The 14,401-nt window shown below is 45.3% G+C and overlaps 1 protein-coding gene across 1 annotated transcript; it reads left to right on the forward strand.

Moving 5' to 3' along the window:
• Positions 1-12,688: 12,688 nt before the first annotated feature.
• LOC123395641 lies at positions 12,689-13,555 on the forward strand. The gene has a single exon (XM_045090667.1). The coding sequence runs from the start codon at positions 12,762-12,764 to the stop codon at positions 13,377-13,379; it is 618 nt and encodes a 205-aa protein (XP_044946602.1). The 5' UTR covers positions 12,689-12,761; the 3' UTR covers positions 13,380-13,555.
• Positions 13,556-14,401: the final 846 nt, after the last annotated feature.

Below are 14,401 nucleotides of genomic sequence, written 5' to 3' on the forward strand. Positions count from 1 at the left end.
GACTTTGCTCGCCGCCAACTCGAGTAATTAGGCATATCATAAGTGAGCAGGGGTGGCTACAGATCCTGCTAAGATCAGATAGTGCAATCAAGGCGTACACCAACAAACAATAGATCTTTGAGGGAATTTCTTGGCTTGAGATATTATCATAAGTTCATACAACACAATGGGATGATTAATAAGAAATTAACCAAGCTGCTCTGTAATTCTAGTCGACTGTAGCAGCGGAGCATGTTTTTTAGCTGCTAAAATCAGCCTTGACTCACAAGTTTTGGCTCTCCCCAATTTGAATGACACATTTTTCCTAGAGACTAACATGTGCAAAAAGGGCATTTGTGTTGTGATAATGCCACAGGGGCATACAGTTGCATACCTTAGAAAAACTCTTTGCATGAAGAATCAAACACTCAATGCTTATGAGAAAGAGTGTCTTGCTATCTTCATGGGAGTAGATAAGTGGCGTACCTATCTCTAACATCACACTTTATTATACGTACAGACCAAAAGGAATTGTTGCATATGGCAAGGCAGAGATTTAATACATACATCCAACACAAAGGCTTTGTTACACTGATGGGATTAAATTACATTATACAATTTAAAAGGGGACTACAAGTGCAACGGTCGATTCTCTATCATGTTGTTGGCATCAGGACACATTGTTAGTTGTTTTAGTATAAGTTCCATAGTGGTTAGAAAATTTAGTGGATGCCAACATGGATGATGCTAATACCATGCTAGTGTTGCAACAACTTTCAGTGTGTGGGTCCAATTAAAAAGGGTACCCATTAGACTAAGTGGTTATTCATTGCAAGGGAAGAATTTAGCTGGGTCAAAATATAACAACACAACATCGCATATTACGGTATGCTCATGCAAGTGTCATGGGAGGACATTCTTGTGTTTTGGCAACATATCAGCGTGTGAAGAAACTTTTTGCCTCACCGAGACTCAAAGCAACGATAACTGGATATGTTTGTCTGCATGCTCAATTTGAACATGTGAGTAAATTTGGCCTATTGTAACCAATGTTGGAATTATGCCCTAGAGGCAATAATAAATATAGTTATTATTATAATTCCTATATCAAGATAATCGTTTATTATCCATGCTATAATTGTATTGAATGAAGACTTATATACATGTGTGGATACATAGACAAAACACTGTCCCTAGCAAGCCTCTAGTTGGCTAGCCAGTTGATCAAAGATAGTCAGGGTCTTCTGATTATGAACAAGGTGTTGTTGCTTGATAACTGGATCACGTCATTAGGAGAATCACGTGATGGACTAGACCCAAACTAATAGACGTAGCATGTTGATTGTGTCATTTTGTTGCTATTGTTTTCTGCGTGTCAAGTATTTGTTCCTATGACCATGAGATCATATAACTTACTGACACCGGAGGAATACTTTGTGTGTATCAAACGTCGCAACGTAACTGGGTGACTATAAAGATGCTCTACAGGTATCTCCGAAGGTGTTTGTTGAGTTAGTATGGGTTGAGACTGGGATTTGTCACTCCGTGTGACGGAGAGGTATCTTGGGGCCCACTTGGTAATACAACATCACACACAAGCCTTGCAAGCAATGTGACTTAGTGTAAGTTGCGGGATCTTGTTTTACGGAATGAGTAAAGAGACTTGCCGGTAAAAAAGATTGAAATAGGTATGCGGATACTGACGATCGAATCTCGAGCAAGTAACATACCGAAGGACAAAGGGAATGACATACGGGATTATATGAATCCTTGGCACTAAGGTTCAAACGATAAGATCTTCGTAGAATATGTAGGATCCAATATGGGCATCCAGGTCCCGCTATTGGATATTGACCGAGGAGTCTCTCGGGTCATGTCTACATAGTTCTCGAACCCGCAGGGTCTGCACACTTAAGGTTCGACGTTGTTTTATGCATATTTGAGTTATATGGTTGGTTACCGAATGTTGTTCGGAGTCCCGGATGAGATCACGGACGTCACGAGGGTTTCCGGCATGGTCCGGAAACGAAGATTGATATATAGGATGACCTCATTTGATTACCGGAAGGTTTTCGGAGTTACCGGGAATGTACCGGGAATGACGAATGGGTTCCGGATGTTCACCGGGGGGGGGGGCAACCCACCCCGGGGAAGCCCATAGGCCTTGGGGGTGCCGCACCAGCCCTTAGTGGGCTAGTGGGACAGCCCAAGAAGGCCCTATGCGCCATAGGAAGAAAATCAAAGAGAAAAAAAAGAGGAGGTGGGAAAAGGGGGAAGTACTCCTCCTTCCAAACCTAGTTGGACTCGGTTTGGAAGGGGAGGGCTGCCCCCCTTGGCTTGGTCGAAGTCCTTGGGGGTCCTTGGACCCCAAGGCAAGGCTCCCCCTCTTCCCCCTATATATACGGAGGTTTTAGGGCTGATTTGAGACAACTTTGCCACGGCAGCCCGACCACATATCTCCACGGTTTTACCTCTAGATCGCGTTTCTGCGGAGCTCGGGCGGAGCCCTGCTGAGATTAGATCACCACCAACCTCCGGAGCGCCGTCACGCTGCCGGAGAACTCATCTACCTCTCCGTCTCTCTTGCTGGATCAAGAAGGCCGAGATCATCGTCGAGTTGTACGTGTGCTGAACGCGGAGGTGCCGTCCGTTCGGCACTAGATCGTGGGACTGATCGCGGGACGGTTCGCGGGGCGGATCGAGTGACGTGAGGACGTTCCACTACATCAACCGCGTTCACTAACGCTTTTGCTGCAGGGTCTACAAGGGTACGTAGATCGAATATCCCCTCTCGTAGATGGACATCACCATGATAGGTCTTCGTGCGCGTAGGAATTTTTTTGTTTCCCATGCGACGTTCCCCAACAGTGGCATCATGAGCTCGGTTCATGCGAAGATGTCTTCTCGAGTAGAACACAAAATTTTTTGTGGGCGGTGATGTGCGTTTTGCTGCCCTCCTTAGTCTTTTCTTGATTCCGCGGTATTATTGGATTGAAGCGGCTTGGACCGACATTACTCGTACGCTTACGAGAGACTGGTTTCATCGCTACGAGTAACCCCATTGCTCAAAGATGACTGGAAAGTGTCAGTTGCTCCAACTTTAGTTGAATCGGATTTGACCAAGGAGGTCCTTGGATGAGGTTAAATAGCAACTCATATATCTCCGTTGTGGTGTTTGCGTAAGTAAGATGCGATCCTACTAGATACCCATGGTCACCACGTAAAACATGCAACAACAAAATTACAGGACGTCTAACTTGTTTTTGCAGGGTATGCTTGTGATGTGATATGGCCAACGATGTGATGTGATATATTGGATGTATGAGATGATCATGTTGTAATAGATAATATCGACTTGCACGTCAATGGTACGGCAACCGGCAGGAGCCATAGGGTTGTCTTAATACTAACGTTTGTGCTTGCAGATGCGTTTACTATTTTGCTAGGATGTACCTTTAGTAGTAATAGCATGAGTAGCACGACAACCCCGATGGCGACACGTTGATGGAGATCATGGTGTGGCGCCGGTGACAAGAAGATCGTGCCGGTGCTTTGGTGATGGAGATCAAGGAGCACATGGTGATGGCCATATCATGTCACTTATGAATTGCATGTGATGTTAATCCTTTTATGCACCTTATTTTGCTTAGAGCGACGGTAGCATTATGAGGTGATCTCTCACTAAAATTTCAAGACGAAATTGTGTTCTCCCCGACTGTGCACCATTGCTACAGTTCGTCGTTTCGAGACACCACGTGATGATCGGGTGTGATAGACTCAACGTTCACATACAACAGGTGCAAAACAGTTGCGCACGCGGAACACTCGGGTTAAGCTTGACGAGCCTAGCATGTGCAGACATGGCCTCGGAACACATGAGACCGAAAGGTCGATCATGAATCATATAGATGATATGATTAGCATAGGGATGCTTACCACTGAAACTATACTCAACTCACGTGATGATCGGACTTGAGCTAGTGTAAGTGGATCATGAACCACTCAAATGACCAGAGAGATGTACTTTTTGAGTGGGAGTTTAGCGAGTAATTTGATTAAGTTAAACTCTAATTATCTTGAACATAGTCTAAGTCCACTTTGAATATATTTGTGTTGTAGATCATGGCTCACGCGACAGTCACCCTGAATTTTAATACGTTCCTAGAGAAAGCTAAGTTGAAAGATGATGGAAGCAACTTTGTAGACAGGGCTTGTAATCTTAAGCTAATCTTACAAGCTGGGAAGAAGGATTATGTCCTTAATGCTGCGCTAGGAGATGAACCACCCGCTACGGCTGACCAGGATGTTAAGAACGCTTGGTTAACACGTAAGGAGGACTACTCAGTAGTTCAATGTGCAATCTTGTATGGCTTAGAACCGGGACTTCAACGTTGCTTTGAGCGTCATGGAGCATTTGAGATGTTCCAGGAGTTGGAGTTCATCTTTCAGAAGAACGCCCAGATCAAGAGGTATGAGACCTCCGATAAATTCTATGCTTGCAAGATGGAGGAGAACTCGTCTGTCAGTGAACATGTGCTCAAAATGTCTGGGTACTCAAACCGTCTAGCTGGGCTGGGGATTGAACTCCCGCAAGAGGCTATGACTGACAGAATCCTTCAATCACTGCCGCCAAGCTATAAAGGCTTTGTGTTGAACTACAACATGCAAGGGATGAACAAGTCACCCGGCGAGTTGTTTGCGATGCTGAAAGTCGCAGAGTCTGAACTCCGTAAAGAGCATCAAGTGTTGATGGTGAATAAGACCACTAGTTTCAAGAGAAACGGCAAAGGCAAGAAGGGTAATTCAAAGAAGAGCGGCAAGCCTGTTGCCAATCCGACGAAGAAGCCCAAAGCTGGACCTAAGCCTAAAACAGAGTGTTACTATTGCAAGGGTATGGGTCACTGGAAGCGCAACTGCCCCAAGTATCTGGCTGATAAGAAGGCGGCCAAAGAAAAATCAGGTATATTTGATATACATGTTATTGATGTGTACTTAACCGGCTCTCGTAGTAGTGCCTGGGTATTCAATACCTGTTCTGTTGCTCATATTTGCAACTCGAAACAGGAACTGCGGAATAGACGAAGGCTGGCGAAAGATGAAGTGACGATGCGCGTAGGAAATGGTTCCAAGGTTGATGCAATCGCCGTCGGCACAGTTTCACTTCAGTTACCATCAGGATTAGTTATGAACTTGAATCATTGTTATTTCGTGCATGCGTTGAGCATGAACATTATATCTGGATCTTGTTTATTGCGAGACGGTTACTCTTTTAAGTCAGAGAATAATGGTTGTTCTATTTCTATGAGTAACATCTTTTATGGTCATGCACCCAATGTGAGAGGATTGTTCATATTGAATATTGATAGTGATACACACGTACATAACATTGAGACCAAAAGAATTAGAGTTAACAATGATAGCGCCATATTTTTGTGGCACTGCCGCTTAGGTCATATTGGTGTAAAGCACATGAAGAAACTCCATGCCGATGGACTTTTGGAGTCACTTGACTTTGATTCACTTGACATGTGCGAACCATGCCTCATGGGCAAGATGACTAAAACTCCGTTCTCCAGAACAATGGAGCGTGCAAGTGACTTGTTGGAAATCATACATACTGATGTGTGCGGTCCGATGAGCGTAGAGGCACGCGGCGGATATCGTTATTTTCTCACCTTCACTGACGATTTGAGTAGATATGGTTATGTCTACTTAATGAAGCACAAGTCTGAAACATTTGAAAAGTTCAAGCAATTTCAGAGTGAAGTTGAAAATCATCGTAACAAGAAGATCAAGTTCCTACGGTCTGATCGTGGGGGTGAATATCTGAGTTTCAAGTTTGGTGCTCACTTAAGAAAATGTGGAAGTGTTTCACAGTTGACACCGCCTGGAACACTACAGCGTAATGGTGTGTCCGAACATCGTAATCGTACTTTATTAGAGATGGTGCGATCTATGATGTCTCTTACCGATTTGCCATTATCGTTTTGGGGTTATGCATTAGAAACAACTGCATTCACTTTAAATACGGCACCATCAAAATCCGTTGAGATGACACCATACGAATTGTGTTATGGCAAAAGGCCAAAGTTGTCGTTTCTTAAAGTTTGGGGATGTGATGCTTATGTCAAAAAGCTTCAGCCTGAAAAGCTGGAACCTAAAGCGGAAAAGTGCATCTTCATAGGTTACCCAAAAGAGACAGTTGGGTACACCTTCTATCTCAAATCCGAGGGCAAAGTGTTTGTTGCTAAAAACGGAGCTTTTCTCGAGAAGGAGTTTCTCGAGAGAATTGAGTGGGAGGAAGATAAAACTTGATGAGGTTGTCGAACCTCTCATCCCTCTAGATGGTGGCGCAGGGCAAGGGGAAACCTCTGTCATTGCGACGCCGGTTAAGGAGGAAGTTAATGATGATGATCATGAAACTCCGGTTCAAGTTCCTGTCGAACCACGCAGGTCGACGAGACCACGTGCTGCTCCAGAGTGGTACGGTAATCCCGTCATGTCAATCATGTTGTTAGACAACAATGAACCTGCAAATTATGAAGAAGCAATGGTGGGCCCAGATTCCAACAAATGGCTAGAGGCCATGAAGTACGAGATAGGATCCATGTATGAGAACAAAGTATGGACTTTGGAAGTACTACCTGAGGGCCGCAAGGCTATTCAGAACAAATGGATCTTTAAGAAGAAGACGGACGCTGACGGCAATGTGAACGTTTATAAAGCTCGACTTGTGGCAAAGGGTTTTTCACAAGTTCAAGGAGTTGACTATGATGAGACATTCTCACCCGTAGCGATGCTTAAGTCCGTCAGAATCATGTTAGCAATAGCTGCATTTTTCGATTATGAAATCTGGCAGATGGATGTCAAAACGGCGTTCCTTAACGGTTTCCTTAAGGAAGAATTGTATATGATGCAACCCGAAGGTTTTGTCGATCCTAAGAATGCTAACAAGGTGTGCAAGCTCCAGCGATCCATTTATGGACTGGTGCAAGCATCTCGGAGTTGGAACAAACGCTTTGATGAGGTGATCAAAGCATTTGGGTTTATACAAGTGGTTGGAGAATCTTGTATTTACAAGAAAGTGAGTGGGAGCTCTGTGGCATTTCTAATATTATATGTGGATGACATATTGCTGATTGGAAACAACGTAGAGTTTTTGGAGAGCATAAAGGATTACTTGAATAAAAGTTTCTCTATGAAGGACCTAGGAGAAGCTGCTTACATTCTAGGCATTAAGATCTAGAGGGATAGATCAAAACGCCTGATAGGTCTTTCACAAAGCACATACCTTGATAAAGTTTTGAAGAGGTTCAAAATGGAACAGCCCAAGAAAGGGTTCTTGCCAGTTTTACAAGGTACGAGATTGAGTAAGACTGAGTGCCCAGCAACTGATGAGGATAGAGAGCATATGAGCACCGTCCCCTATACTTCAGCCATAGGTTCTATCATGTATGCAATGTTGTGCACTAGACCGGACGTTAGCTTGGCCATAAGTATGGCAGGCAGGTTCCAGAGTAATCCAGGAGTGGATCACTGGACGGCGGTCAAGAATATCCTGAAGTACCTGAAAAGGACTAAGGAGATGTTTCTCGTGTATGGAGGTGACGAAGAGCTCGCCGTGAAGGGTTACGTCGATGCAAGCTTTGACACAGATCCGGACGACTCTAAGTCGCAGACCGAATACGTATTTATTCTTAATGGGGGTGCGGTAAGCTGGTGCAGTTCCAAGCAAAGCGTCGTAGCAGATTCTACATGTGAAGCGGAGTACATGGCTGCCTCGGAGGCGGCTAAGGAGGGTGTCTGGATGAAGCAGTTCATGACGGATCTTGGAGTAGTGCCAAGCGCACTGAATCCAATAACCTTGTTCTGTGACAACACGGGTGCCATTGCCCTAGCAAAGGAACCACGGTTTCACAAGAAGTCCAGACACATCAAACGACGCTTCAACCTCATCCGCGACTACGTCGAAGGGGAGGACGTAAATATATGCAAAGTGCACACGAATCTGAATGTAGCAGACCCGCTGACTAAACCTCTTCCACGGGCAAAGCATGATCAACACCAGAACTGTATGGGTGTTACATTTATTACAATGTAATTCACATGATGATGTGAGGGCTAGATTATTGACTCTAGTGCAAGTGGGAGACTGTTGGAATTATGCCCTAGAGGCAATAATAAATACAGTTATTATAATAATTCTTGTATCAAGATAATCGTTTATTATTCATGCTATAATTGTATTGAATGAAGACTTATATACATGTGTGGATACATAGACAAAACACTGTCCCTAGCAAGCCTCTGGTTGGCTAGTTAGTTGATCAAAGATAGTCAGGGTCTTCTGATTATGAACAAGGTGTTGTTGCTTGATAACTGGATCACGTCATTAGGAGAATCACGTGATGGACTAGACCCAAACTAATAGACGTAGCATGTTGAGCGTGTCATTTTGTTGCTACTGTTTTCTGCGTGTCAAGTATTTGTTCCTATGACCATGAGATCATATAACTCACTGACACCGGAGGAATACTTTGTGTGTATCAAATGTCGCAACGTAACTGGGTGACTATAAAGATGCTCTACAGGTATCTCCGAAGGTGTTCGTTGAGTTAGTATGGGTCGAGACTGGGATTTGTCACTCCGTGTGACGGAGAGGTATCTCGGGGCCCACTTGGTAATACAACATCACACACAAGCCTTACAAGCAATGTGACTTAGTGTAAGTTGCGGGATCTTGTATTACGGAACGAGTAAAGAGACTTGCCGGTAAAAAAGATTGAAATAGGTATGCGGATACTGACGATCGAATCTCGAGCAAGTAACATACCGAAGGACAAAGGGAATGACATACGGGATTATATGAATCCTTGGCACTAAGGTTCAAACGATAAGATCTTCGTAGAATATGTAGGATCCAATATGGGCATCCAGGTCCCGCTATTGGATATTGACCGAGGAGTCTCTCGGGTCATGTCTACATAGTTCTCGAACCCGCAGGGTCTGCACACTTAAGGTTCGACATTGTTTTATGCGTATTTGAGTTATATGGTTGGTTACCGAATGTTGTTCGGAGTCCCGGATGAGATCACGGACGTCACGAGGGTTTCCGGCATGGTCCGGAAATGAAGATTGATATATAGGATGACCTCATTTGATTACCGGAAGGTTTTCGGAGTTACCGGGAATGTACCGGGAATGACGAATGGGTTCCGGATGTTCACCGGGGGGGGGGGGGGGCAACCCACCCCGGGGAAGCCCATAGGCCTTGGGGGTGCCGCACCAGCCCTTAGTGGGCTAGTGGGACAGCCCAAGAAGGCCCTATGCGCCATAGGAAGAAAATCAAAGAGAAAAAAAAGAGGAGGTGGGAAAAGGGGGAAGGACTCCTCCTTCCAAACCTAGTTGGACTCGGTTTGGAAGGGGAGGGCTGCCCCCCTTGGCTCGGCCGAAGTCCTTGGGGGTCCTTGGACCCCAAGGCAAGGCTCCCCCTCTTCCCCCTATATATACGGAGGTTTTAGGGCTGATTTGAGACAACTTTGCCATGGCAGCCCGACCACATATCTCCACGGTTTTACCTCTAGATCGCGTTTCTGCGGAGCTCGGGCGGAGCCCTGCTGAGATTAGATCACCACCAACCTCCGGAGCGCCGTCACGCTGCCGGAGAACTCATCTACCTCTCCGTCTCTCTTGCTGGATCAAGAAGGCCGAGATCATCGTCGAGCTGTACGTGTGCTGAACGCGGAGGTGCCGTCCGTTCGGCACTAGATCGTGGGACTGATCGCGGGACGGTTCGCGGGGCGGATCGAGGGACGTGAGGACGTTCCACTACATCAACCGCGTTCACTAACGCTTCTGCTGCACGGTCTACAAGGGTACGTAGATCGAATATCCCCTCTCGTAGATGGACATCACCATGATAGGTCTTAGTGCGCGTAGGAATTTTTTTGTTTCCCATGCGACGTTCCCCAACAACCAAATGATATTCGTCTCCATCTGTGGCATACCATTAGTAGGGACTATGGGAAGGTTTGCTCAAATCTCAAGGGTTTGAGGTGATATTGGTAGTTATCGATAAGCTAACGAAGTTTGCATGCCACTACAACATTCTTATACAACTCACCAGGTGGCCCAAAAATTATTTGACCACGTGTACAGACAACATTTGAAGAGAGCGCGTGAAACAACAAGCATGCAAAAAACCGAAGTGAGCGACATTTCAAGGTGGGGGATCAAGTTTATCTCAAAGTGCAGTCATATCTTCAAAATTCATTGGCTGGCCACCGAAACTAGAAGCTGGAATTTGAGTTTTATGGACCTTACCAAGTACAACAGAACGTGGTTGCGTTTTCCTACAAGCTTCAGCTTCCGGTTAACTCCAAGATTTGCAATGGGATTTATGTTTCTCAATGGAAGAAACACCAATCACCTTCAACAATAGTTGAGTAAAATATGGGATTCATGGTACCTCGAGAGTTGTATCTTCTCCAACCGGCTACCTTCCTACAATTGAATATTATCCAAAGCGACAGTAACCTCAAGCTCGTGCCGTAGGTTTGTTGGTACAATCATTCACATAATCAGGATACTTAGGATGATGTGTTTGCTTTGCACGTCCACTCACGAAACCGCAGGTTGGCCCGAGCGTGGAAGCGGGAGAAGCTAACTGACAGAAAGAATATATCAAAGAGAAAGAGGTGATCAACAAAGGTAGCGAAGAACATAATAGCAACTAGTTTTCTCCTTTTCCATTCCAAACTTGTATTGGATCTTCCGATTTACACAAATATGTGCATAACACATAGCGTCTTCACACTGAAGCTCTTATTGGACTCTTATTCTGTGCAATAGCGACCAGGCGCACATGGGAACCCCGACTGGGCCGACCCATTTGCTGGCACCGAAGCGGCTTGGCGTAGAAGTCCAAAAAAAAATGCGCTTCTCACAAATCGAACGTGAGACCTCTAGCTGGGATCAAGTGCCGCTAGCTAATCGAGTTGTTGGGCGTTTGTCATTGCTTGGCAACATGAATCTTTAAGAATTAATTGCAACGATAGATTCGAAGAATTAAAAAAAAACATTTCTTGAGATTAATTCTTAAAGCAAAAAAAAAAATGAAGATTTTGAACATTTTTTGATTCTGAAGAATTTTTTGAAAAAAGTTAAACCATTTTTGCAACTGTGAACAACTCTTGCATATTCAAACATTTGTTGAAAATGCGAACCAATTTTTTTGAAAAAGAAAAATATTTAAAACTCTAAACAATAGTTGAAAATGCAAACATTCTTTTTATGAATTTCTGAACTTGAAAAGATAAGTAAATATGTTTTGAAAACTGAACTTTTTACGAATTTCTGAACATTTTTTAAATTTCGAAAAACAAATTAAACACCAAATCATTTTCAAATTTTGACAGTACATTTTTTAAAGAGTAGAACATTAAAAAAATTCAAACATTTTTAACACAGAAACATTTGAAAATAAAAATAAATAAAAGAATGGGTCGGCTTTGTCCGGGGCGCCCCTATGAGATGCCCCGACTCTATGTTGTAGCACATAAGATATTCCTCTCCACACGGCCAGATGCGGATGCGAAATGTATTGTGCGACTGTGTTTGTAGGTATCTCTATAAAGCATGGGAACACCCGTTGCCAGTTTGATTTTTTTGCATGGTAATACGTGTCGCATTCATATTATAAAAATAAAATTACGAGTGAGGTAAAGACCGACATGATAAAACTAAAAGGATAGCAAAACATCTTTAAGCTTGACACCAACATCTCTCACCTGCCTGCACCATCACATCAGACATTGAAAAAAATAACGAATCATCTTCTCGTCCGAGCTCAATGTGCGTTCATCGCTGATACGCAACTTCCTGGTTCTCCAAATAATCCTTATTGTTGAACGAATGGATTGCCCGTTGGACTTAAATGATCTCATTCTTACCGGAACATGTAACTTAAGGCCCGTTCGGTAATCTACCGCTCCTAGGATCTGCGGAGCTGCTGCTTGCTCGCTCCAATATTTTGCACCACAGCTCCATCTACTCCCAGAGCGGAGCCTTGGAGTGGAGTGAAACCGAACGGGGCCTTACACCCGCTGCGGCCCTACCGCCCTGAGCTTGCAGCTAATCAGACAGTTCGTCTTGTGATCCAAATTACTAGCACAGCTCCAACCCCGTCATGTCCAATCTCTACCCAGCCGCTCCAGCCGTCTCATCTCCCATATGCCGTCACGTGACAACAGCGCTCGAGGCATACACAAAGACTTGAACATCCAAGTGTCCAAGTCTTCCCTAGAAGATAAAGGGGACAAGAGTTGACACACGCGGTTTAGCAGCTTGTTCCGCGGTGCTTTCGAGTTCCGACAAGCCAAACGACGTGTCCTTTCAGCCATAAACAAAAGGACTGCAACTACTACTTCCTTTGTACCTAAAGTACTACTCCTTCGTCTTAAAAATTTTGTCTTAAATTTGTCTAGATATGAATGTATCTAGTCACGTTTTAATATTTAGATACATCTATTTATAAACAACTTTAGATAAAAAAAATTAGGACGGAAGGAATACTTGGTTAGTCAATGTCAATAGGTGATTAGGGAATCGATCACGTACACGAAACATTTCCAATTCCAAGCTAACAAGTTTTTTTGTATATGAAACACATATGCCACTCGCACGAACGATTAGTACACCCGCCCTCCCTCCCCTCCCCTCGACTCGACCACGGAAGTGACGGAACAAGCGAGCTGAGCAGCCCCCACACGCCCGGCATCGCCATGTCCTGCTGCTGCAGCAGCCTCAAGTGCTGCTGCAAGTTCCTCGGCGGCTTGCTCGGCGCCCTCTTTCCAATCGGTGTAATCATCCTAATCTATTGGGTCATATTCCAGCCCCACCAAATCCGCGCTACCGTCGGCTCCGCCACGCTCACCGGCCTCACCGTCACCAACGCCTCTGTCGTATCCTACCGCCTCGCCGTCACCCTCGACATATACAACCCCAGCCTCCGCGTCGGCATTTACCATGACACGCTGGACGCCGAGCTCAGCTACCGCGGCGCATCGCTCGGCGGCCCCGCCGTTGGCGCTTCCACGGCGTCCCCGGCCGAGTTCTACCAGCGCAGGAAGAGCTGGAAGACGGTGAAGGTGGAGTTTGACGGGAGCAGTGGCGGCATCCTCCCCGGCGACGTTGCTGGGGAGCTGGAGAAGGAGATGGGTCGGGGGGTGGTGAGCTTGGAGGTCGCCGTGGACGCGCGGGTGAGGTACAGGTTCAACAGGATAAAGATTCGCCAGAAGCCCAATTTGTGGTGCTCGCTCAGGATCCCGGTTAAGGCGGATCGGGGCCGCGGCGTCGGCGGTGCTCTTACCTCCGGCGACCCCTGTAGCGTCAAGTATTGATCAAATCAGCGAAGTTTGACTTCCGTATTTCCTCCGGTTTGCATCTTGTTCATGTTTGATTTGGATATTAGCGTGTAAGTTTCATTGGTTTGTGTTTTGTGTAAAGATTCACATTATTTGGGATCGTGATCGTCCCTGCAATATCAAAGATATCGAAAGTTCGTTGCGCTCTTAAATTATTCATCTCGACAAGTGGCGTGGCAATGGTATATGTTAGAAGGAAAAGTGAGGGATCGGTGGAATAGTTGTGGATTGGTCTAATGCAATGTATGTTGTATTGAACCTTATGGACGAGTATATATATATAGGAGTACAAGACAAGAAGGCTTTTTTAGAGATAAGGTAGAAGATGGATTACAAATTATAGATTACCAAATACATGAACTCTAAATATATCTCTAACACCCCATGCACTCGTAGCGGTAGCATTACGAACAACATGAGCATAGTAGACGGTCAGACTAGAGAGAATTACACCCGACAGGCTGACATCCCCCTACAGTCGCAGCGAGAGCGTAGGGGACGGTGTGGCGTCACAGATGCTTGGACTGTAGAGGAAGCATATGAGTTACTCAAGCAAGATGATAGCTCTTTGTGCCGATGTCGAGGTAGCCAAGATTGTAGGATGGAGTCATCGTGGTCAAGGTAGTCGTGCGAAGAACACCGTGGTCGATGCCGACCGGGGTAGCCGGTGCCGAGGAAGTCGTCGTGGAGCCGCAGGTGCAAGGAGGCGCCAACTTAGTCATGGGCGCAATGGTGTCGAAGTGTTGGGGAACGTTGCATGGGAAAGAAAAAAAATTCTACGCACACGAAGACCTATCATGGTAATGTCCATCTACGACAGGAGATTTGGATCTACGTACCCTTGTAGATCGCACAGCAGAAAGCGTTAAGAAACGCGGTTGATGTAGTGTAACGTCTTCACGTCCCTCGAACCGCCTCACGAACTGTCCCGTGATCCGTCCCACGAACCGTCTTGCGATCCATCTCATGATCCGTTCCGATCTAGTGCCGAACGGACG

This window comes from Hordeum vulgare, chromosome 5H (assembly GCF_904849725.1).
Source record: "Hordeum vulgare subsp. vulgare chromosome 5H, MorexV3_pseudomolecules_assembly, whole genome shotgun sequence".
NCBI classification, from domain to species: Eukaryota; Viridiplantae; Streptophyta; class Magnoliopsida; order Poales; family Poaceae; genus Hordeum; species Hordeum vulgare.